The sequence below is a fragment of the Aedes albopictus genome, chromosome 3 (genome assembly GCF_035046485.1).
Source record: "Aedes albopictus strain Foshan chromosome 3, AalbF5, whole genome shotgun sequence".
Classification (NCBI taxonomy): Eukaryota; Metazoa; Arthropoda; class Insecta; order Diptera; family Culicidae; genus Aedes; species Aedes albopictus.
The window spans coordinates 146,830,481-146,857,535 of NC_085138.1; the positions used below are offsets into that span (position 1 = coordinate 146,830,481).

General features: G+C 40.0%; 1 protein-coding gene across 4 annotated transcripts in view; it reads left to right on the top strand.

The window, feature by feature from the left end:
* The window catches only part of LOC109424046 (katanin p60 ATPase-containing subunit A1), a 116,882-nt gene that overhangs the window by 22,290 nt on the left and 67,537 nt on the right, over window positions 1–27,055 (top strand). The window contains exon 1 of one of the 4 annotated variants that reach the window (XM_029871871.2): window positions 13,571–14,201. The exons of 2 other annotated variants lie outside the window; for them this stretch is intronic. In XM_029871871.2, the coding sequence (XP_029727731.2) occupies window positions 13,927–14,201 (275 nt within the window). In that variant the 5' untranslated portion in view covers window positions 13,571–13,926. Of the gene's footprint in view, window positions 1–13,570; window positions 14,202–27,055 lie in introns of those variants that run through there. One more of the 4 variants, XM_062860102.1, reaches the window with a different exon arrangement.

Below are 27,055 nucleotides of genomic sequence, written 5' to 3' on the forward strand. Positions count from 1 at the left end.
ATAGTTCCCGGATTCCAAGAATTATTAAATTTCGGATTTCGACTAATTTATGGGCGGAGAATCTGATTCTGAAATAATCCGGATACCCCTAATGAACCCAACTGTTTGGTAACGTTTCTAGCATGTTAGAACTTTTTTGTTCACAGTGACTTCTGCGCCAAAACCTGCGCTGCCATGACTCTAATTTGAAATGTGTGTTGAAATGTGTGAAAGAACCCCTGGGGGACTTATTGTAAAAAATCCTTATGGAATCCCTTAACAAACTCCCAAAGAAAATGCTGCAGGGAATCCTTTGATAGAAGATCTTTGATAAAATTCCTAATGAAATCCTAGGATAAGTCCAAACACAAGCGTTGGAGGAAACCCTTGAGGCATTCCCGGGGGTATTGTTGGAAGAATTCCTGAAGGGCTTTCTAAAGGAAGAAATATCACTGGAAAACTCCTAGAGGAGTTCCTGCAAAAAAAAAACAATGGACAACTAAAACAATATCAGGATATATTTCTTAAAGAATCACAGGACGAATTTCTGAAGGAATTCCTTTGCAGATGCAGCAGAGGGTAGCATTGAAAAAAAAAATCATGGATGGATTCCTGAACAAATCCATGGATGAATACCTAGAAGATTTTTTGGTTTTGTTGGTTTCTGTATGCATTCCCTTTAAATTATCTTAAAGAATTCCAATAGGGGCTGTTCATAAACCACGTAGACCAAAATTTGGCCATCTCAGACCCCCCCCCTCCCCCCTCGTAGACTTTTGTCCATACAAAAAATTTGAAATTTGTATGGAGCGTAGACTTCGGTCAGACCCCCCCCTCCCCCCAAAAAGTCCACGTGGTTTATGAACGACCCCATACTAACCGCTGGAAGAGTTCCTCGAAATCTTCAGGTAATCCTGAAGAAATTATTGCATTTCTGGAAAACATGATGAAAAAATTTCTGAAATTTCTGAAGGAACCCCTTAATATTTTTTTGAAGAGATTCCGAGACGAATTTCTAAAAAAAACACCAGAGGAACCCAACAAACATTTTTGCTGTATAAGAGTGGAACAAACCACTCTTCAGCAAACTTTAACTTAAGAAACTGCTATTCAGCTAGTTCTGTTACTTGTGAATTCCTGGAGCAATCCGTTGAAGAGTTTCCGGAGCAACGGCTAGTAAAATTATTGCAGAAATCCCAAGAGGAATGCCTGGATACATCACTGGAGGAATTTCTGCAGTTTTCATGGAGAAATCCTTAGAGAAATTCTTGGAGGAATCTCTGGAGGAATTTTTGAAGGTCTACCTGTAGTATTTCCTGGAGAAAACCTTGGATGAATTCATAGAGAAATCCTTAGAGGCATTACTAAAAGAATTCCTGGAGGAATCATCGGAATTTCTGGATGAATCTCTGAAACAGTTCTTGGAGGAATCTCTGAAAGAATCCTTGGAGGAATCCCGGGGAAATTTCTGAAAGTATACCTGGAGGAATTCTTGGAAATACCTAGAGATATTCCTGAATAAGTTCCTGGAAGAATTCTTGGAGGAGTCCCTGGATGAATTCCTGGAAGATTCCCTAAAGAAATTCCTGGAGGAATCCCTGGAGAAATTTCTTAATTAATCTTTAGATTTTTTCTGGAGGAACCCTTCGAGGAATACCTGAAGTGATCCCTGGAAGAAGCTGTGCAGTAACACTTTAAAAAATCCCAGGAGAAATTCCTGGAAGAATCTCTGGAGGAAGTACTGGACAAATTCCTGGCAGAATCATTTAAGGAATTTGAAGAGGAGTTCCTAAAGAAATCCCTAAAGGAATTTTTTGAGGAATTTTCTGGAGGAATTCATGAAGATATCCCTGGAAGAATTCCTGAAGAAATTTGTGGGGTAAATCCTGGAGGAACTCCTGGAGGAGTTCCTGGAGAAAGTTCAGGATGAATTCCTGGAGGAATGCCTAGAGAAATCCCTTGTGGAATTCCTAGGAGAACTCCTACAAAAACTCTTGGAGAAATTTCAGGAGGATTCCTGTAGGAATAGGGAAGTGGAACCATCTCGGCAGGGCTCCTATTTTGGGCACTTTTCTGCTATAACTCAGCCAATTTTAAACCAATTTTCACAATTTTTGGAACGAGGTGAGATACGTATAGTATCTAGCCGTGTACAAAATTTCAAGTCAATTGGTTTGAAATTGACTGAGTTATTGCGAAGTGGCTCGCTACCCTTTCTAGAGGAGTGTCTGGATGAAATTCCTGAAGGAATCTCTGGAGGAGATCTTGGAGATCCAGATTCCTGGATGAATTCTTGGGAGGATTTCTAGATAAATTCCGGGACGAATTCCTGGGCAAATCGCTGAAGGAATCCCTGGAGAGTTTCTTAGAAAATTTTCTTGTAACACATCCAGTATTGATGAGATTTGTCGCGTGTAGTATCCGTCGTATTTTGTATAAAAAAAGAAAACGTTTGAAGTTAGGTTAAGTGTAACGTCCCAAAAATCCCACGAACGCAGCCATCACTGCACTGCACGACAAGGACGACGGTTGTTCTGCTAACCACCACCATGCTGCACAGGACTGCACGAATGGGCGGCCATGGGAGGCGAACTGGGTGGCCATCATGAGGAGGATACACGACGGGTCAACGGCCAAAGGTTTGGGGTCAACGAGCTCCATTACAATAGATCATTTTTTTAAAGTAGAAATGCATTTTTTTAAAGTAGAAAGACATCCGGAGAAATTTAAGAAAGTGTAGAAGTTAAGAGTTGGAGTATAAGAAAGACGTTGTGAAGGATTAGGAGAAAAGGAAGTGTGAAGGAGAAACTGGACATCCAGGACCTCGCGGTTTTTATTTTAAACCCGAAATTTGCGGTATCGTTAGAAGCCACACCGCAGCGTAGACACTACCTGCTGATTAGTAGTGTGTCCGCAGCATCCCTGTAACCCGGGCTTTTTCCAGTGACTCTACAAATCACTGAAGCCTCGAGTCCGTCAACACACTCGAGGGGCGCACGGGACAGGAGGAAGGTCCGCGAGAGGCTGCAGCAACGAGAGAGAGAAGAAAGGAGAAGAATTGCCCGCCCCCTGGCCCATGAAGGAGAGAAGGAGCCAGTGGACAGGCGAAAGGAGCGGAGCGAAGGCAGTATAGTGCGCGGGGTCCCGAAGAAAAGTGAGAACGAAGTGCGAATAAGGTAGGAGTAGAGTGGTAGGAAAGTAGTCAAGAAGGAAGTGCAATAAAAGTGTAGCTAGACCACGAATATAGAGGGAGTTTCCTTAGCCGACCTAAAAGTGTTTTCTTTCGCGGAGTGTCACGAGCGTCTTGCCGACCCTGAGGCTTGAAGACGGGGGTTTCATCCTTGCTGGGAGTAACACGGCTCTTGCTCAGTTACATTCTGGAGAAATTTCGGGAGAAACTCCTGTAGGAATTTCTGGAGGAATTTCTGCAAGAATTCCTTGATCAATTCCTGGAGGGATTTCTGAAGGAATCCCTGGAGCAATTCCTGGGGTAATCCCTCGATGAATTCTCGGCAAAAATCTTGGGGGAGTCACTGTAGGAATTCCTGTAAGATTTCCTTGTGCAATGCCTGGAGGCAAGCCAATAGAAATCCCTGGAGGAATTCTTGGAGAAACTTCTGGGGGAATGCCTGGTGGTATTCCTGGAGGGAGCCTTAGTGCAATCACCAAAGGATTCCCTAGGGTATAATAATGCTTGGAGACTTCCTGGAGATATGCCTGTAAGATTTCCTGGAGGAATATGTAGAGAAATTCCTGGAGGAATCCCTGCATAAATTCTCAGGGAATCCTTGGAGAAATCCCTGGAGGAATTCGCAGAGGAATCCCTACAGAAATCCCTGGATGAATTTCTTGAAAATTTACTGGAGCAATTCCAAGAGGAATCCATGGAGGAACTCTTTGAGGAACCCCTGAAGATATTTCTGGAGGAAGTCCTGTAGGAATTCTTGGAAGAATCTCTAGAAGAACTTCTGAAGGAATCTCCATTGGAATTTCTGGAGTGATTTTCAGAGGTATCCCTGCAAGAATTCCCAGAGGAATTCCTAGAAGAATTCTTAAATTTGCGCAGGAATCCCTAGAGTTATTCTTGGAGGAATCCCAGGAAGAATTCGTGAGGGTATCCCAAGAAAAGTTTTTGAAGAATGCACTGGAGGAGGAACTGAAAAAATCACAAAAGAAATTCTTGGTGATATCCTGAAGGAATTCTAAGAACAGTTCGCGAAGGAACTCCTGTCGGCATTCCTGAAGCAACCTCAAAAGGAATCATTCGTAGTTAGGCGGTATGTGAAGGGAAGCGTGGCAAAAAACCACGTAGTTTTGTAGAGCTGACGACTTCGGTGTTGGCGAGGAAGGCTTGGTCAGATCCGGAATAAGAACTTTCCGGTGAGGTTGATTTTAGGGCCACCGAAGGGTTCAGTGAAGGTTGACAGATGGGCGGCGACCGAGGAGCAATAGTGCCGTATTCATAACACATGAAGACGAGCTGATGAGGCTTGGAGATAGCCACTTGTGGTGGTACTTTTCGCGGGGTTTTGACCGTTGGGAGATCATTGGGAGCGTGATACCACTTGTCCTCAGAGTAGAGTAATTCAGCATTTCAACGGCAATACACTAAAAATGTATGCATTACATGTAGAAGTTTTCTTCTACTTATGATAAATGGCTGATCGAAGCGGTCCCTATCCTTCTTCACAATTCATCATTCATTCATCCGCTTCCGATCCAAACTGCAATTGAACAGCAACGAATAACAATACCAAGCAACTTGCGCATCACACTGATGATGAGATTGTGTATTCGCTCAGGACAACCCTTGCTGCATCTTTGTCTACTCACTTCAGCAAACAGGAGTGAATACGGATGGAATTAGACGAATATACGGTTCCTTGTTGGTGGACTCGAAGATACTCTTTGTCCAATAGCGTAGAACGCTGGGGAGGTATCCAATATTTTCGATGTGTGTTATTGCATGAAAATATGCGTTTAATTTATTAGGTGTGCGATTGTCGCTCATCTGTTTTACTTTGATTCGATTAACCCGGTTAACCCATTGCAAAGCAGTTGATTTCGTTCCATTCAGCGATTTTCCCTCAGTACCTACTGGAAGTTCTTTTCCACACTACCTTCTTCGCCCTGAGAGACAGTAGCGGGCAAAACAAATCAAGTCACACTTACTGATTGTTTTGTTACTATTGGTCGCCCGCCACCAGAAAGAATCTTGACTTACTTTTTGGTGCCTACCATTAGGAATCCCCCTCGAGGCTTCTTTGCACGCTGTCGCTCGTGTGCTAATCTGGTTCCTTCGATCTTAGTGGAACGCGCTCGCTGTATAGAGCTCGAAACGGAACTTCACTAGATGTTAGTAGATGAAAGGACGAGTAGGGCAATCGCGGGTTCATAGAGTGCGTGCAGCTACCCGAAAGCACGACTATAGTAGTGCTGCGCTGGGGGTCATCGTTTTATATAAAATTGGTCAACCTCTTGAGGGAGGGTGGTAAATCGGAGCGATGCGATACATAGAGAAAACTGCCTCCCTGTGCATAGGTACATGTTGGTTGGTATCCAACACCTTCCACCACAGTGAGTGTTTTAGGTAGAGTGACTGTGTTTGCGTGTTTGCGGAGCACCACACTAGGGCTGCCTGGGGACCAAAACAGAACAAGCCGTTGGTTGGCGGTGGTGGTCAGTGTAGTACGCTGTACTATTAGTACAGTACTCGACAGAAATGTAGACAAAAGCAGTAGAAATTACTTTTAACACTCCAAAGATGTTAGGTTTTTCGCACCACGACGGCGTAGTGGACGATTAGCGTGCCTGTCTGGGTCATATTGACCCCAACATCCTTCTAGGATTAAAGGAATAGTAATATGTTTAGAAGATATTTTTGATGTCTATTTAATTCTGTTTATTTTACTACTAGCTGTCCCGGCAAACTTTGTCTTGCCGTCTTGTGATGGTTTGACAGCTGTTGAGCTCAAAATAGCACCGCACTCTAGATTGGTTTTATTTCGATCGTGTTGATTTTCTGCCCAGCTCATGCAAAATCAGTACTTTATCAATTTTCTTACTTTTTTAGTGGATTTTCGTAACTTTTTGTACATATAAACACAGCCACCATGAATACGAATCTAACCATGCAAGAGTCATCCTGATCGGTTCAGCCGTTCGTAAGTTTTGTTGCCTCAAAGGAACTTCAAACTCATTTTTATAGAAAACAAAGGTATAGGAGTGCAATCAAATTGTGATCCTAAAATATTATAACGAAAAAAATGGAGCACTACAAATGCATATTCAAATATAACATCTTGTAGTGGAACCTTGTGATGCGTGATAAATTAGGACATCAAACTTGGACAAATACAACACAGAACAGATATTTTGCTCTGTTGCTCTATTGGATAATAATTTCCAATGACAGGATGACGAGGTTTCTTTAATGTTGTTGGTTGTTGGTCAATCCTGTAATCGTATTTTCTCTGGCAGGTTTCCTTTTGTTCGCAGCATTAGGGGAACAGAGCCCAAAATGCCAAGATGGGGTAAAATGGCCCAACTCATAAAATCATTCCTCGATGTGATTTGACCATAACTATCGGTGAATGGTGTCAAGATATGTTTACATAAAACATTCTTCTAGAAGCTAGGCCGCGATACCCATGGAAAATCTTTCGATTTCCCAATGAAAACTATCAACTTCCGGTTTTTCGTACTTGCAATTAAGGTTTCCTGGTGATTTTATTACCAGCCAAGTGTTTCCAAGCAGATTGAGACACACATGGAGGCGCCTGGTTGTTGATGTCTACGATTTTCATGTTAGGGGTCATTCAAATATGACGACCATCGTTTAGCGGGGAGAGGGGTGACACTCCATGTATTGAGCATACGAAAATAGCGGACCAGAGGAGCAAAGGGAGTCAGACATGTCCGAAAAATGATGGACGTAATTTTTGAACGTTTTCATGAAGTGGCATCTTACCCCATGGCAGATGGCCTTTTTGCACCACTTCCGTTTTACGAACCAGTTTTTGAAATCGCTATAAAGCGATGAAAATGCGTTAGTTTAGTGAATATTTTTGCTGAAGTATCGAGCAAATATTGTCTAGTTGCTGTTGCCACCTTGAAAGCCTAACAAGTGAGGCTATTTATCATTGAAAACGATGAAAGTTTGATAAATGGCATTTTACCCTACTTGACCCTACACACTAAAAAAATCTCAATTTTAATAGTGACACAATTGATCGAACTGCCTGAAAAAGCTTTGACATAAACATAAATGTGCCACATTTTTACACTTTTTGTGACGTACGTATTAAGTTTATATTGTTTGAGTTCTTCCAGCCATAATTTTAAATCACAGAACTGATAATTTAGTTCTCTTTGCTGTAAATTTACGCGATATGTTACAGAAACATAATGATTACTGATGTTGAACTGTCAAACAGCACCTTACAAAATCATAGAATAAGACTGCAGTCGATTGGAAATTTGTTTATTACGAAGGTGAAACAGCATGAAAACCGATCATAAATTTAACACCGAGTTGAGCCACAAACTTGCAAATGACAATCCGTTGCCATCAGCCGATGCAGTGGTAAGGGGCTGTCCATAAACCACGTGGTTATTTTTTGGGACTTTTCAAACCCTACCCCTCCCCCCCCCCCGCGTGGTCATTAGTCCATACAAAAATTTTTATTTGTCCATACAAAATGGTCATTGGCCGCCCCCTCATGACCACGTGGTTTATGGACAGCCCCTAAACGAAAACAGCCACGCTCAGTCAATCAGAAGGCGGCTTTGTCTACTTGGCTGCGATGACGGCTGTCTCAGTACATACATACACGCAGTGACGACGCGACAGCCGAACTGGCAAGTTCGTTTATGGTAGAAGTTGTTCATCTTCGACTGCCATCTCTTCAACGTGGTAAGTCAGCCGAGAGAGCAAGATCGAAAACTGACACTCTGAGGATCGAAGTTCGATTCCCGAATGGAACTTTTTGTATTTTTTTTTCAATATTCGCATTCAATAGCACAGTTCTCAATCATGTAGACAAGCAGCCGACGCGCTGAGCTGTTGCGGTAAAATTACATGAGTCAAACATTTTCCGTTTCCTGTAAAAATAAGATCGCACACAATTTTGCGTCAAATGTGTTGCTTTTATATGTCGGACTTATATGACACAAAATTACAAGATTTTTTCGAAGTGTGTAGTTGCTTTCATAGCTTGAGTTTGGTGTAGGAATTTCTAATCCTAACCCGATCAGAAAGGCATAACAAAAACATAACATAATTATATCAACGGTTGATATCTATATTAATGTTTTTATATTTAGATATAATTGTTGGAATCGGTACGAAAACAAGTTTGTATTATTTCTAGGTTATAACAAAGTCAGTTACAATAAATGAATATGTGATTTGATCATCATTACATCAACATTATAACAAACTCAGTAATAATTTTTAAAATGCAATGTGCAACTGATCTATATTTTTTGGTAGTGTTTAGTGCCTAAATTAACCGCTGTATGGCGCCATTGTGTTTAGAAAATACACAATTGTTGATATCCTTTATTATATGAACTACCGTCGTTGGGGGTGAGAATGGGTCAACAAAGGATACTCAAAGATTGTTTGTTAAATAACAAATAAAAATGAAATCGGAATAACTTTTTATTTGGTATGTATACTCTTCTATGTGGTAATGATAGTTTAGCAAGAAAGTATCACGTTATATGAATTGCTTACTAAACTAAAAATCATTGAAAATTGACCCAATCTCACCCCTTAGAGGGGGTGAGAATGGGTCAAAGTATTCGAAATCGGCTCTCTGAGAATATAAGTTAATTTTATTGATGATATCTAGTAACCCTACTTGAAACACAATGTTATCATAACGAATAAATATTTAGGTAATTTTAAAAGAAGAATAATTCACCTAAAAGGCCTAACACAACCGAAAAAATGGTTGAAATTTGATAGAACAACGTTTATTTGCTGTATCGCCATTTTTAGCCATCATAATCATCCTCATTTAGAGTTTCAACCTCCATCAGAGGAGGGGGATTACAATGAGGGAATGCGCATTGAAAGATTTATTGTAAAAAAAAACATGATAGTTTTAGTATACTGCATAAGAAATGTTTAACCAAACCCTCCGTTATAAACACTTATGTACATCATTGGCCTCTATATTGCTAAAGCAAATCACTCCATCTTGAGATAGAGGATCGCTATTAAGTCTATTTTGTGAGCTAACGATATTGCAGTACTCTAAAGATTAGCTGATGATAAGAGGAGCTGTCCAAATGCATGGGTGTATTGTTATAAATGATTTTTGGCACTAAACGTATTAACACACTCGTTTGACACTTCTCGACATATTTTGGAAAGAAAGCGTGCTTTTATGAAGATACGGTAAACATGGCACCACTCTAACGTCAAATGTGGACTGGATAACAAGTTGAATTTTTAGTGAGGTTATGTGCACTCGATAACTTGCTTGACCCAATCTCACCCCCATTCTTAATATTTAGACATAGGGTCAAAAATATTGAATTTCTCAATAAAAAGAGCAATGACATCCCGCTTTTTTCATTTCATCAACCAGGTAATACCTACAGTCAATCACTTATAAGAAAATTTATAGTTAGGTATGTACTTGTGTTAAACATTACGAAGGAGAAATTTTTTCAGAGTGATTTACTAGTATAGTTTCATCATATAAGTTTAGCCACAAATTTAACAATAAACGATTATTGCTCAATATCTTATTCTGCATCATAAGGTGTAAGAACATCTCCTCTTTGAAATAATATAAAGTTTCAATACAAATTAGCGATAGTTGATGAGCTATTTCAAATTTTATGTTTCTCCGTTTTGACCCAATCTCACCCCCCAGACCCATTGTCACCCCCATTGACGGTACCAAAAAAGCTCATGTCTTCATCAAATTTGTATAGAAAGCTTATGACTTTAGTAGGTGGAAAATGAGCTAAGCAACTCCACCTTTACGTGATGATATTGAGTAATTTTAAATGTTATTATTATGATCCAGATCACCTGCACAGTTCGTATGTTGAGCAAGGTTGTTCATGATTCTTGAAATTCTCGAATGGTGTAAAATTGTATGCACAATTTCACTACTACGAGCTATTTGATATGTTAAATCTCATTATTCTGCTGTCCTAGGAAGTTCGGATCATCACTCATCAGCGAAGATGTCGAGAAGTCTTTGGCTCTCAAGTGGAAAATGTTATGTGTAATTGAACCGCAGCGTTTACATTTGCTTAGAGGATTTTGTACATGTCTTACAGGTTGTATGTTTATTATGGGTGGCTACGGAGTACATTCAGGGAATATTTCTAGAGATATAAAAAGTATTTCTCTTGTAGGTCTTCTAGGGAGCTCACTAGAAGTTCTTCCAGAGATCTCTCCGAGAGTTTTCTCAACTATACCTACGTGAATCCTTACTGACGATCCTCCAGTCAAATATTCAAATATTTCTCCAAAAGTCCTTAAAGAGATTTCCCCTAGAGTTCCTCTAGAAATTGTGGTTGTAGAATTCTTCAGCAACTTCTCCGAGGATTTCTTAAGAAAGGCTTCCGATGATTCCTACAAAAAATACTCTAAAAATTCCTCTAAAAATTCCTTGGAGGAAATACCAAGGAATTCCTCTAGAGATTTTTTTCAATGATTTTCAAAGGATTCCTTCAGGAATTTCTGGAAAAAAAAGCATAAGAAATTCCTCCTCGTATTCTTCCGGGTAATCCTGTAAGGAATTCTTCAACAATTCCTCCATGACTTTTTCCAGGACCTCCTCTTTGAATTCTTCAAAGAACAAAGGATTTGATGGAAGATTATTTATATATACATGTTATATACATGTTGGGATCCCAAGTAAACCACTCCTATGAACCATCATCTCTGATCATAGAACACGAAAACACATTCCAATTCACCAATTATTTTTCACCGACCAGATCACGTCGCCTTTGATCTATCGGAGCTCTCAACTTAAACTACTAATATGATTTCAATTGTACAGTATACAGATCATTCGTGGAAGGGATTTCCCGCAAGGTTTAACTTAAGTTTAAGATCCAACATACATTTCGTCCCTTGAGAATTTCTTCAGAGAATCCAAAAGGGAGATTCTTTAAGACATTCTTAGCAAATTACTTCAGCCTATGCATCACAAATTCCTTAAAGGATTCTCCATTAGGAAAAATCCATCAGAAATTCTGAAGGATCTCAGTCATTAATTAAGTTCTAGTTTCAAAGTTAAACTTTTCAATCCAATTCCAATTTCTTCGAAATTTCTTAGTATGTGGTCTGGTCACTCAGTCTCTGTTGTGAATATCACTACAATTAACTACAGCTTTTTTCCGCATAGATAATCTGTGTATGCATATCTGCCGATCGAAATAGTTATGTTCTAGCAAATGAAGTGTAGTTGTTTTGTTAGAGTTAATGAAATATTCGGTTCAACAGCGAAACGAAGTGTTTTGATATACCTTTGGACTTCCTGAACGCTCTGTGTTCGAAAACAAATTACTTCAAGTATTTACCAAAAGGTTTCTTTACAAATTTTATTGACAATTACACCAATGACTCATAATGGAAATGCTTTTTTCTATCCTTTTAAAAAATTCATTCATAAGTTCCTCCAAGGGAATATTCCTGCAAGAATTTGCGGTGGAACAACTTAAGCGTCATAATACTACTGAACAACTTTGCAGAATGAATATCGTTAATTAATAATAATGAAAAAAAAAAACATGCCAAAAAATGCTTTAAACATTTAAATAAACGCTGGCGCAACGAGTGCTTAGTTCCACACTTTTCACTATTTGAAAGTCATTAGCTATCTGTTCAACTTAGTTAAAAACACGAAGATATAATTGCTATCAACTAGTCTAGTCTAGTCTAGTCTAGTCTACACATACACAGCCATACATTGAAAGAATCCTGGAAAATGATGGAATCGACTAATTCCATCATTTTTCTTGTCATTATTAATCCTTGCAGCACATCTGAGATGTATTACAAACATTAAAGCGGCCAGGCCTACTGTGCAGCGTTGTTATTGTTATTGAAATCAAAGAACGGGGACATCTCGTACCAACCGTTCCGTATACGAAGCATGAATATGAAATATTAACGGTGGGAGTGAAGTTGCTAAGAAGGTTAATGTCACTCCTTGGTGCTTGGAATCCTGGGATGGGACATAGGTATTTACCCCTGATGCCCTGGCCCTTATGCCTAGGCTTAAGCGCCTTTACTCGCTCTCTGAAACGAAAATTATCAAAAACTATAACATTAAAATTAACATTACACTACCAAATGATCCCCCCAGAATTGGTATATTATGTTTTGTTTATATTAAATTGAGCATCAACGTTTTTCGTCGAACTCAAAACAAATTAAATTAGATGAATATGATGCAATTGTTTTTAGAATATTATTATTACCTAATTGGGTAAACATAAATGCCAACTACTTGTTTCAAGAGTAGAACTATTGATAAGCAATAAAAAAAAATGAATATAAAAAAAATATTGATTCACAATAAATCTTTGTTCGTTGATTTGGAAAAATTAAGACAACTAGCAATGGTATTTGTTTAGGCACTTTTTTCTTTTCGAAGATATAATTGCTATCAACTGTATTAAAACAGTTTCGTGTGATGTCCATTCGCGTAGGTACAGCGATGTGGGCTCCAGCTCCGAAGTAGTGAACGCTGGCTCTAGTGCACAACGAGCGCACACGACATTGAAGCTGAGGGACTAAATAGGCTGTAGTAACGTGCATGGTGACGTCAGAACTAGGTATGATGACGTCATACTTTCCCTCTCCGGTAAGTTGGATCAGCGAGTCTATTTATAGAGGAGCTACCAATATGAAGAACCATTTCAGCATATATCGCCCCTCACTTCAAGTGCTGTGATGGCCTCACTGGTAAAAACGACGAGCTCCTGTTCTAGGTTCTAGCCGTCGTAGGATCGGATCCCTGGGTTTTATGTATACTATGTGGAGAAGTTTTTTGATGCCAGTAACTTTTTACTAAAAATAAAATTTCACTCTAAAAATTGATTACCCAAAAATGAGTTAATTTTTACACTATTTAATTTTTACCCAATATATTTATATCTGCTTCATATCAACATGTGATATAATTTGATTGATTTTTATATCTCATTTTGTTATAAGCTTGTTATAATTGTATCAAGACCTGTTATAATTATGTTAAAACTAGAGCAATTTCAGTTATAATTTTTGTTATTTTAACACCTAACCGGCGAATTTTATAACTCATTCTGTTATGAAAAATCTTTGAAATAAATAACTTATTGATTATAATTTTGTTATGCCTTTCTGATCGGGCCTGGGGACCAAAACAGGACAACCCGTTGGTTGGCGGTGGTGGTCAGTTGAGTACGCTGTACTATTAGTACAGTACTCGACAGAAATGTAGACAAAATATGTCGAAATAACTTTAATAAGATGTTAAAACTTTGAGATCATTGTAGTATATATATGGGAATTAAAGGAATAGTAAACTATTTAGCTTCGCACCCTATACTTCTGTTCAGTACTGTAATGTGCTAGAGGCACTGAGGGGATCCTTTCTGATTTCTATATTTTCCCCCCTGCGGTGGAGTGAGAAATGGTTCTTCCGAGACCGGTGTGTGTTGGAGGGTGGTGGTCTAGGTTGGGCAGTTTGTTCTTATTTTTTCCGTTTGACCACGGTGTCGCCGTTGAGCGTCACGTCGGTATCGGTCAGTTTAAGTTTGCTCGTGGTCGTCGAAAGTTGTGCCTTCGCTCTGGTGGTCGTCCCTCGTGCTGGATTGGTTGGATATTATTTGGGAGTTATTGGGTGTGATTGATGAAATCCTGAAGACATGTGAAGTGATAGGTGCTTTTGAAGATTTGAGTGACTAACGTGATAACCAATGCTCCAATACGCTTCGCGGGGTAGTGAAATGAACAGTTACGGCTGTTACAATCAGCAGTACGAAAGTTCCGGGGGAACAACCGGCAACAATTTGGTTGAACACTATAATCATAACTCGAACAGTTCGTACAAAATGTCGCGGAATGTGTCCAACTCTCATCCAGCCCTGGAGCGATCCGATGTTCACGTGGAATACGAGGTGGCCGTTCCGATTCACAGTATCGAGTCCATCAGACACACGCCGTATCATTCCTTGTGGAATTTACATGAATGGTAAGGGACATTTCCAAGACTCGTCAACCCATGTTAAAGTTTTCTTTAGTCATAATCGCATTTGCCTATTCAACACGAGCTACTTTATATTCAAATCGATATCCATTACAGAAGTAGACTTTATTCCATACAAAAAACTCTGAAGACGTAAGGATAGCTTTCAGAGCCTCAATGAACTATCTACCTAGAAGTGCGAAGCTAATTTTAGACTGTCGTGCAAAAAGAATAACCATCATTGTTTCTCTCAGACAAAGCTCATACATAGTTTGAATTCTTCGGACTACCACTCCAGTAACTGATAAGGGGAATACCTGACCCAAAAATAGAAAAAAGTAGCTAACCGATGGTGCAAAGTTCAAGCAACTCGAAAGGAAATTCCAGGGTGGCAAATAGTAGTGGAAAGTGTTCCACAATGGAGGGAAAACGTTCACTCTCCGAAGAGGAAAAACGGCGACCGATGCCGCCGACCAGCAGCACCGGACCGACACCGGACGAAACTCGAAACTCACCTAATGACCGGACGCACGCTATACCTACTACAGGCGAATTATTTCCAACTTCCAAGTGCCGTCAAGGGGCAGCCTGTGAGATGCACCTATAGAGTACACAGAAATGAATATGTGCACTGAATTTGAATTTCTTCAATCTGAAATGTGTATTCCCTAGTAACAATTAGCACTATATTTCGCCACTTTTAGCTCTCAGGGCTATTAAGCGGCCAATATAGATCGTGACAGCTCCTTATTTAATAGCATTATATTCGCCTCCAGGTGAATTATAGTGTTTCGTGGTCAATAGGGCTTTCGAGCTAGTTCATCAAAACACCATTTGGTAATAGCCAAATGATTTGAAGAATTGCGAAAGCATGTTCTTACAATACTATCACAGTAAAATAGTGACTTTGTGGATACATACGAAAATAATTTAGATAACATTTTTAGGTGTTCCTTAAGGGAAATTCTCGATTTTTATCAAAAGGTTTATCATTTGATAATATTGCTAGTAATAAATAATGGGCTAATACAGCCAGAGCTGTACAAAACCTGCTGCTCAGTTTAGTGTTCTTTGAACACCTCCAATATTGTTAACTGAGAGCTTCTCCTGCCAATGACCATTTTGTATGTGCACATCGTTTGGCAGGCACGAATATTCTAATGCCCAAGGGAGTTAAGGAAATTTCCTTTACGAAAAGTTCCTGAATCGATTAGCAATAGAATCCGTCACCCTTTGCATGGTCATGCAGAATACCCGTGCGCTTACCACATCAGCTAAGTATGTATGCATATCCCTTTCGGGACAGAGCGAAAAAAAGTGAAATTTCCATACAAATGACTCAACTTTGACTCCCCATAGCTCTTAGATTTCAAAACAAAACAACAATTATTTTTTCTCATTTGAAAGAACTACTCTTTATTTTACGATTTCTAGCTATGATTAGTGATGGAATTACACTCCTCATGAAGCAATTCGCGAGTGAAAAGTCAACACAACGCTTACTCACGATTCCGAGAGTACACAGTGTTGGAGTTTATTCGCACCGCCTGCTTCGTGAGTAAGAAGCAAAACGAAAATAAAAACGCTCATGAGTTTTTATTCGTGAAGAAGTAATGGAGGTGCGAGAAATACATTTTGTGGTTTCAATAGCAAATCCAGTGATTATCCATCATAAACTAATGCTTTATGCTTCATTGTTCCTGAACAACAAGACTGCCAGTCGTGAAAATGCGTTTTTCGTCAAAATGCAAAAAAACTCAGCGAAGCTTAGCGAATCATACATATGCGAGTGCTTGCCAGCTTCGTTTACTCACGAATAAAGAAGTGCGAGTATTCTCGGGCCCCTGTTGTTCACGAGTAGGTTTGTTTTGGTTTGTGTCTGCTTTGCTGCAATCTTCATCATTTTCCATCGCTGGCTATGACTACCTCGATAAATCGGAAATAAAAAATATGCGACAGATAAAACTTTCTCATGTTTTGACGATTTTTATCCACTTTTTGTTTACCTTGTTGTGGTAAATCTTACAGGCAACGTGAACAAAAGTTTGTTTGCACACATGCAAGTATAAGTAATGGCTGAATTATGCCTGGTTTAGACAGTGCAAGTGACTTGATTCAAGTCAATGGAAAATGTCCAATTGAATGCGAATTGAACGTGTAAACACCACCATTCATCTCACATGAGCAACTCACTTGACTTGAATGAAAGTTGAACATGTTGAACTTTTTCATTCAAGTCAAACGAAATCGCCCCGTCTAAACCCGCGATTCCTGTGAGCTGAATTCAAGTCATCTGTCAGTGAGATGAATTCAATTCAGTTTGCTTACGCTCCGCACGAGTTGAACAATGTAAACACTTGCTTCAACTGAGATGCATTCAACAAGAGCATTCAAGTGAACACTCAAGTCATTTGCCCAGTCTAAACACACCATTCCATTGGATTGAACATCTTTGAGAAGTTAGCAAGTGGAATGTTCGTTTCAGTTGAGCAATGTAAACCAGGCATTATTGAAACAGTTTACATAACTTAGAACAAAGACTAAACAGCTGAAAAAATACACAAAACTGTTATCGCTCAACAGCGCAATTGTGCTTATTCGTCACGAAAGGGATATGGACCTTTTAGGCGTACGGTACATTCGTAAGTATCACACGATTTACGAATGCAATTGTGCTTACACATTTCTGAGCTAGGAAGCAGGCTCTGTCCCAGTTGGAACGCTACGCCAAGGGAAAGAAAGTTGGCTGAAACATGGAAATACTAAAAATCTCTGCAATACAGCCGACCATATAAATAGTAATATACATATAATGCATTTTAGCCAAACAATTGTCGCAAAATATTTTTCTCTAATCCGAAGTTGGGGCAAAAGTGCCGTCTCCTCCCCAAACTAACTGACCGAATGATGGATCCTGGCAGCATGTTTCACAGTATGAGTAGTCGTCTAGTGGGGCGCGAGTTTGATGACCCCAGGGATTTCGCTGGGCACGATTGGATTTTATTGGGGGTGGCGTTCGGTGATTTTCGATGTTCCGTTGGTCCTGTATAGTGCATACATGTGGCTCGGATCGTGCCACACTAATCCTGAGCAGGATTTCTGGTGTAATAGTGGTAGTCTCTCATGGAGCAACAGCGTAGGCCTATGTTGCGATATTAATATTCGATTACTGCGATTTTATTTCGTAGCTATAGGGTGTCCCAGAAAGTATGGGCACAACTTTGTATAGCGAAAACACAATAATTGGCTTCTTTAGAGGTGTTTAGATAATTCCATATTCAGAATCTGCATGCAAAACTGAGCCGAAATCCAAATTTTCATGAATTTTGGTGCCCGGGAACCTATTTAAAAATCAGTTTGAAGTTTGTATGGGAGCGATTTGTCGAATCACCCCTCGTCGCATTTTGTACTGGGCGGAGCTGTCAAGCAGTTGGCCAGCTGTCAAAAGGTGATTTCGAAAAATCTCTTCGAAAGCGATTTTTGGTACCAAAATGAAGTTTTAAAAATCTGAAAAAAATCATGGTGGTTCAGAAAAAGGTGCTCTTTCGTATAAAATCAAAAAATCAATACATTTTCCTTAATTTAAAAACCCAATTTTCTCAACAAACAACAATTTTTATATTTTTGTATTTTTATTCAAAGTATTTTAATTGATTCCTATAAAGAGTTTATACATAAAAAGGGTTTTTGTATGCAGAATATTTAAAATGAAAAAATATCTCTCAAAACTTCTGCACAAACTACTTTTTTACGGTTTTGCCAAACATCCAAATTCGAAACATATTTTTCGAATTTGTTTCACATGATATATTCAAAAACATGTTTTCTCAGCTGGTTGATTGAATTTTTTTATAAAAATATGTTTTACCTGTGCGTACGAGCATTTCAGAATTTTGAGAAAACTGAAAAATTCGTCTTTTCTATTTCTGGATAAGACATGCCCACAGACATTCGAGTTTCAAAACATGTTTTAACGAGAATAAAAATAATTCAATCCACAATTTATAAAGCTGGAGCATTTATTTTACTTATAGTAAAATTAAAATGTAATTTTATGCATGTCGTGATATAAATTCAGAAGCTTGTTTTCAACTATTTGAAAAACGGGTTTTCAAAAATATTGATTTTGGTGTTTCAATCCATTTTTCAGGTTCAAAAGTATTTCTTTTCAATTCAAATTAAGGGTCGTATAATAGATACACATGTAGAAATACTCGGATATATTTTTTGAAATTTTTATCAAGCTTAATTTCATGCCTAGAAAACAATTTGTTAAGCGATGTTATTGAAAAATTTAGCAATTTGTGCTGAAGCTTTAAAAGGTCCTTTATGGAATGTTCTACCGCATTCAAACGAAGTGTTAAATGCAAATTTTAATAATTGGCATTTGATGTTGATATATAAAGGCATGACATGTGTGAAAATCAAGTTTGTGTATGCATCCATTCCCGAATGACAGAACTGCAAAGTTGTGCCCATACTTTCTGGGACACCCTATATATGTACGGAAAAATGAAGCGGTTCCATGTTGCTTTGTGATACATATATTTTCAAATGTTTGGTACCGTAAACTGAGTTAGAGTTGCACACTCTTCAAATTTCTTCTTGTGATTATTCAACTCTCTCACATGGTTGCACAGGTGATACACCCATTTTTTAGCGATCACTACTAAAATCGACTTAATTTACCATGGTACACTAAGATTTTTAGCTAATATAGCACGATAACATCAATAATCTGTTTCAATAGAACAACTATTGAAAAATAATCACGAAACTATTAATTAACTTGTACCGACTTTTCGAACCCTCTAAGCAGAATACCCTCTTTGAATGAGGGTAATCAGTTTCGTATCTTTCAATTCCGCACTTTTTTGCTTACCCTTTGACAGATACGCGTATTTCGACTACCACTTGTAATCTTCCTCAGTGTCAGTTATCCACTTGGATGTCCACTTGGATAACTGACACTGAGTAAGATTACAAGTGGTAATCGAAATACGCAAAATAGGGCGGAATTAAAAGATACGAAACTGATTACACTCATTCGAAAAAAAAGCGTTATCTTTACAGCTTTTAGCCGTAAGACACAATAAAATAAAACATTTGCTCTCGAAATATTAAAACATCTTCCTCTTCTGCTATGTGGTTCTACGTTCCCACTGGAACTTGGTCTGCCTCTCTTCAACTTAGTGTTCTTTGAGCATCTCCACAGTTATTAATTGAAGGGCTTCCTTTGCCTGTCATTGCACGAATTTGTACAATGCAATGGTACACTATGCCCAGGGAAGTCGAGAAAAGTTTCCGACCGAAACGGGAATTGAACCCACCGTCTCCGGGTTGGCGATCTGAAGCCTTATCCACAAGGCTAACTGGAGACCCCAACAAATGTTGTGACCAAATTTTAGACAGAAACTTAAAAGTATTATAATCAAAAATTTGAAGTTAATTATCAAAACCATAAACATGTTCAAATGCAAGTTTTGATGAGTACTTTCAGAAATTAAGCTCGAAATTTGGTTTACCTTCCGTAAACTTGGAAGTGTTGCATAGGGGATCTATACATATCTCGCACTTAGTATCATACGGGCTTATCTACAATAATTGATTTCTTTTCATCGATTTTCTCTGGGGTTAATAACTTGGCCGGAAAATCATTTTTGGTTGTTTTTGTTGTTTTAGAAGCTATTCCAAGATGTCGTTTACCGAAATACGCCTAGAGATCACCGAATGCTGGCCGTATTTCCCGGAACAATCCGAAGAGAAAATCGATGAAGAGAAATCGATTATTGTAGATACGCCTGTATGATACTAAACGTGAGATATAAGCAGTGGAGTGGGCTCTGCTAAGCCTCTTCTTCATAATTTTCACACGTCCGGAAGCAACTCTGGATAAGCGACGCGTCACCGTTTCCAAAGTGTCACAGCCCAGCTAGGAGTGCTTCGGGCATATCAGGAACGACACCAGTAAGTTCCTGATTACAGCATACTGGTCTTGCTTTGTAATTGGTAACTGAGATGGTACATATCGCTTATAGGTAACTCCGCACAAGTGAGCTGGTAGCTCTTAGTAAGGTCGGGTGGCACTGACTTGAAACGGATGATGGGCTAATGTCGACGCTGTCTTCCATCCCTTAAAACCGTGGCATGGCCTTAAAGTACGTTCCTGACCTGTACTCAGCTTAGGCAACTAACTGGGTGGAAGTAGGATTAGAACACTCCTAATTAGCGCTGATCCGGCTCGGAGCCCAATCCCCATAAGGGACTGTGCCAATCCTCGGGTAACCTCCCTGCTTGCATAGATAACCACCAGGATCATTGGCGACTACTTCATTGGCAGTAAAGGATAGCGGCTCTAAGGGGGACCGAAGAGAAATGACGACTACCTACTGCTAAATCCATGAAAAACAATGTGATCGAGTGTTGAGAGACAGAGGGAACGGCGTTGAACCTGTTCGCGCGAGAAGAACTGGCGCGATCGCCACGACAAAGGGCTGGTGTACCCATCAGCGAGCAGGCAACAAAAGGTTCGATAGGAACCAAGGAGCTCCGTAAATCACTGACTCTGGCCAAGAAGGAGTATGATCTCCTGTTCGGAAAGCGGAGTGCGGCTGATGCGAGCAGGGAGGAGCGATCCACCCAAACGGACAGCTTCCTCTATGCTACGGCTCGAGCTGTATGGTCGATGCCTGCCGAGGAGACGCGGCCCAAGAAGCGTCCGGCAGGAGGAAGAAAGGGACGCCCAGCGCGAGTAGCCAAGATGCCAAGTCGGTTGTAAACGCGCAAGGAGTAGGGAAACCAAGCCCCCCGACCAAGAAAGGCACCTCCTCCTACAAAGCATTAGCTTAAGAGGTATTGGGTGAAAAAGTGCGTGTAAAAGCCATAACGGCGGAGCCAACTTTCCAGTGTAAAAACCTAGACGAGATCACCGCCGCAGAAGAGCTCGCAACCGCACTTAAACAGCTGTGCGAGGGGTATGTAGATCAGGGTATGCTGGTCAGTGTGCCCGCTCAGCATATCCCTTTCGTGACGGAGCGCAAAAAAATGAAATCTCCATACAAATGGCTCTCCAGAACTCTTAGATTTCCCTACAAAACAACAATTATTTTACCTCATTTGAAAGAACTACTCTTTATCTTTCGATTTCTAGCTTTGACTACCTAGACAAATCGGAAATTAAAATTATGCGACAGACAAAACTTTTTCATGTTTTACGGTTTTTGTCCACTTTTTGTTTACCTTGTTGTGGTAAATTTCACAAGCAACGTAAACAAAAGTTTGTTTACACACAAACAAATATAAGTAATGGCTGAATTATTGAAACAGTTTACATCACATAAAACAAAGTCCAAACAGATGAAAAAAATATGCAAAACTGGTACCGCTCAACAGCACAATTGTGCTGGTTCGTCACGAAAGGGATATACGAGCCGCTAATCAGTGGCGTGCATCAACTTGAAGCCTTCAAGTGCTTTGAGCAAGTGCATAAGTCGTGAGCGACATGAGAAAGCTCTGCAGAAAGTGCGGAGTAGAGGGCCATATCGCCAGGGAGCTCGACGAGCAAGGGTCACACGACGGGCGGGCCCAAATGTACAGGCACGCGAGATGGTCGAACCCACCGAAAATAATGCAGGTTACACAGCTAAACCTGAACCACTGTGAAGCCGCACAACAGTTAGGAGTTAGGTACAGACATCGCCCTACTATCGAACCAATACCGCAACCCTCCCGATAATGGGAACTGGGTAGCGGTAAGGCCAAGCTAGCGGCAATCTGCACAACCGGTCGTTTTCCGGTCCAGCAAATGATTTCCACATCGCACGAGGGCTTCGCAATAGCGAAGATCAACGGGGTTTACTATGGCAGCTTTCGTCTATGCTGAATTCGTTACTAAGCGCACTAGTGGGATTAAGTCCCGTGGTCATCGGTGGAGACTTCAACGCCTGGGCGAATGACTAACGCGAGAGGCATGGTCCATCATTGATGTGACCTTCTGGAGCCCGGGTCTAGACCCTAGCCTGGGCTGGAAGGTCCACGATGGATACACGCACAGTGACCATCTGGTGATTTAATACAGGTTGAAATACAGAGGAAGACGACCACAGAAGAAGGTCATCGACTGTCATCGGTGAGCGATTGCTTATGACCGACGATCTATCCAGCGAAAATCTAGTCGGAATCTAGCTGTGCATGCACGCGTGCATGTGACGCCGCAATGCCAAGTCAATCCCTAACCAGAAAAGGACGCAAACCGGTATACTGCTGGTGTCCAGAAATAGCAGTACCCCACGCATCTTGCCTAAGAGCTAGAAGAAGGATGCAAAGAGCTCGCACTCAAGGTTTTTATATATTGTAAGGTTGAGCATGATGTTTAGTTTGTGGAGAAAAGCAGAGGAAGCGAAATTTCAAAGGAGTTTGAGGAGGCGGGGGATTTGTTTTCAGAATTTCTCACGGTGTAAAAATAATGGCCGCTCAGCCAGTTTGGACATCTAAGACTACCTTAGAATATGTAAATAATACCTTGCTCGCACTGATGAGGGTGAAGAGTGCGGCAGGAAAAAATGCGAAAAGTACAAGGCACTATTACACGCTAAATATGGGACACATATGACTATTTTTTCATGACAGTGTATCAGTTAATGTCTATATTCTAGCAATGCAAAATGAAAATGAACATATTTGATGTTAACCATGTGATAATGTAAGCCTAATAAGCGGGTATCAATAAACTGCGCGCCCAATGGTCATTAGACAAAATGACTATAACAGTAAAAAATAGCTTAAATTCGATGAACAACCAGGCCACACCGATCCAGAGCCATGTAGTTTTACATACTAGATGAAATAAGTGCATATTCAGGGTGTTAGGTTCCTGAGTGCAAACTTTTTAAAGAGTGATAGAGGACCATAAATGGTGCAAAAAAATGTTCTACCCATATGGTCAAATCTCAACCGTTAAGTAGTTATTGAACTTTCCATGTTTTTGACTCTTATTGCCATAATTGGCTATAACTTGAAAATCGCAGTTTTTTTACCCTTATTCGAAAGATTATTGAAATTTCTATCAAATGGCATCTTTGCAAATAGCTCAAAAGTAGTGTTTGAATTCGTTTCTGTCAATTATCTTTGAAAAATGCGTAATAATTTAAAATTCTTTCTTAGGCAAAGTTGTGGCCCCTGTTCCACTCTACAATTCGTTCGAGGACTCCAGAGCCCCAGAGCGTTAAAGTGATGCAGGATAATGACCGTCTTTGGTAGCGAAGGATAACCAGCATATGATGGACGAAGCATCGGTCATGGCTGGGCTGAGTTAGGAAATTTGTTGCCGCAAGTCAAATCGACAAATCGTTGACTATCTTTTGTCATTATTCGATATAGTTCTAAATAAATGTAACTACTGTCATGGTCGCACAATGCGTTTTTGAACTCTATGAACCTTTGGCCCATTTTTCGAGAACAAAAACGAATACATTAAACTGAAATGCGCCAAGCTTACATATAGGTGGAAATATTCCTTATCACATCAATCATCGCTGGTAGAGCGTGGATACGACAGAGAGTCAATCGATTTCAATTCTGTTCTACTATTGCAATACATGTAGGGGAGTGTAACCAGTAATGAGACAAAAATGTCATGACTCAATGTCATTCTGTAAATTATAATGAGTCACTGACTCTGTGATGCAATTTTTAACCATATTTTCTAAATAGAATGCAATCTTAGGCATTGAAAGTCTATATTACCTGTGAGGTGATCGTGATGATATAACAAATTGTATGTAAAGTGTTACTGCTCCTGCAATATCAAGCTAAAAAGCCATGCATTTTCAGAAACAAGAGCAAGGATAAATGTTAAATAAGTATAACATTATTTCTAGCTGAAATTTAGTGTGAAAACATACTACCTGTAACGCGACATAAACACAAAGGGTAGAAAGATTTTTGACCAGTACAATTACTGCATTGACATAAACACGACGTGTGCAGAAAACAAAAGAGTTTTGCAACGAAAAATATGCAGTCATAATTTTATACAACTCGCTTGTTAGCATAAGGTACCTAGGGTACCTTTACTTTAAACAACTAGTTTTGAAGTCATCCCTTATTTCTCTCCACTATCCTCTCTCCATAATAAATTGAACCGCTTTCAACGTTACCGCTATTCAATCACTGTATGTTATTTCCTGAACAGCCTAGCATTCAGTTGTATTGCATATGACTTACCGCCACGTTGTCAGTTTATTACCCGCCAGGACAACCCTTCCTCTTCATCCGTGTACATCCTGCCGCCTGTATGGGGAACTCCACTGACCAGCTTTCGCTCTACAGAGCTGTGCCGTTTGGTGCTGATTCCTCAGCGTAATGTTTGTCCAATTTCTAGCATTTGGATAGTACCTGAGTGACCGGAGTCCATCGCCCTCGGGACAACGACCCGAGTTCTGTTGTCGTCCGTCCACAAAGGACAATGGAGAGCATACCCACATGCTGAACGATTTTTTTACCTAGCATGGATAAATTATTTAACATAAAGAAATGTTTTTCAATACATATGTTCAACTATGGTGCCGCGATGGAAGGAAAGTGATCAATGAATATATGACAATCGAATGTAGGGCAGCGAGTTGATTGGTTTATGTCGTTTGGAGTTATTAAACTGAAATTGAAAGGAAAACGACAAATTTCCAGTTGAATTGACTTCCGGTTCTGTAGTAGTTGCTTCCTTCCTTTTTTTAACTTCGCTGGGCAGCAGCTGTTATTTGGAGCAAGGAGTTTGTAGAACAAATGTATGGCACGAGTCTAAGCGGCTCATGGTCAATTGCAGTACCCAATCAATGGCCCCACAAGTTGGACGACTGACGACGACGACGTCCTATTTTTGGGTGCGTGTTGCCAAGGTGGCACCTCAAATTATATGCTAATGAATGCGAAAGGGCCTTTTTTGGTGCGTGAGGTTACCACGTAAAGAAAAGAAAAATACCTAATCGAAAGTGACGTCAATGTTGACGGCATCATCGCTTGTAATTCATCAGATTTTGCTTTAATTTAGCAATAAATCACGCATTATGATGACGACAATCGATTTTCATCATAGAGAATACTAAACATTGTTCTTCCTTGTTGATCCGTAATATAAGTGGATTAAATTTTTGTACCTTTTCAATTTGTTGTAGTGGAATAGTAGCACTTTGGAATGATGTGATTGCAATACGAACCTCAGCTCAACTGTCCCAAAAATCAAAGTTCGAATAGTACTCAGCCCTTATAAAGTGATTTGAGACGACGTGTTATTTATGCTATCTTCCCTCTTTTTCTAATAATATGCCTCGCGATTTTGAAATCCAACTTTTAAAATCATTTCTGAATGTGATTTGATCATTACTATAGGTGAATGGTATACATTGCGTAATACATGCTTCTAGAAGCCAGACTGGCAAACTCACAGTTTTTTTTTATTTTTGATTTTCGGGTGATTTTGATATCAGCTATGCGCTTCCAAGTAGAACTAAGTAGATTGAGAAACACATGGAGGCGCATGGTTGTTGATGCCTACGCTATCCATGTTAGGGGTCATTCAGATATGATGACTATCGTTCGTTGGGTGGGAGGTGGCGGTGTCTGTAAAATTGCGTAACAGAAGAGGAGAATGCGGTCTGAAATGTCGTCATTGAATGGCATCTTACCCTATGGCAGATGGACTATTAGCATCACTTCCATTTTACGAATCATCTTTTGAATACTTCTGCTGGAGTATCAAGCCAATATTGTTTATGTTTAGTTGCTGTTACCACTTTGAATGCCTAGCAAATAAGACTAATTGTCAATGAAAACGGTAAAAGTTTGAAAATGGCATCTTACAGGCTGGGCCGCATTAGCGTGATTCAAAAAATCGTTTTACTCCACACCACTTGTTCGATTTGTAACCACATCTATGCCTCCCAAATTTTGAACTTATTTGGTTGAAAATGGAGATTGCGCTCTATACTGCCGTGAATCGCATATTTGTCCCATTTGCATAGGAAAACCAGCAAAGATGGAACTGATATGCTATTCACGGCAGTATAGTTCATGCGGGAATTACTATGGGAAAACGGGGGTTCTCATTCAATCAACCGGAACATTTCCCTAATTGGCGAAACTACATGTTATGCCCTTAGAAACCCCTGAAACCCCGTCAACACCCCTGGAACGCCCCTGAAACTACCTGGTAGCCACTGACAAACTCTGGAATGCTCTTGAAACTCTATGAAACCCGCTGAAATACCCTTGAACGTAACTGTAACCCCATGGAACGCCCCTGCCACCGCCTGAAACACCCCTGAACCGCTTAGGAACACCAGAAAACACTAGAAATCCCCTGGAATCCCCCGAAACTCTATGTAACGCCGTTGAAATCTCTTAAAAATACCTGAAGTGCTCATGGAACCCCCTGAAACCTATTTGAACACTCTGAGACGTTCCTCAGACTCCATGGTACGCTCATGAAACCCGCTGGAACACATTTAATGTTTATATTCTTCTTATTTCTTCTTCTTTTTCTTCTTCTTCTTTATGGCTCTACGCCTCGCTTCAACTTAGTGTTTTTTGAGCACTTCCACACTTATTAATTGAAGGGCTTTCTTTGCCTGCCATTGCATGAATTTGTATATTGTGAGGCAAGTACAATGATACACTATGCCCAGGGAGTCGAGAAAATTTTCACGATCGAAACGGGAATCGAACCCGCCATCTCCGGATTGGCGATCCATTGCCTTAACCACTAGGCTAAGGGGCGATTTCTTCACCCTGGCTTAAGCGTTAAGCCAGGTTTAACTGTATGGGTAAGCCTGGCTTACCAGTCAAACCGAGGTGAGCGCTCATGG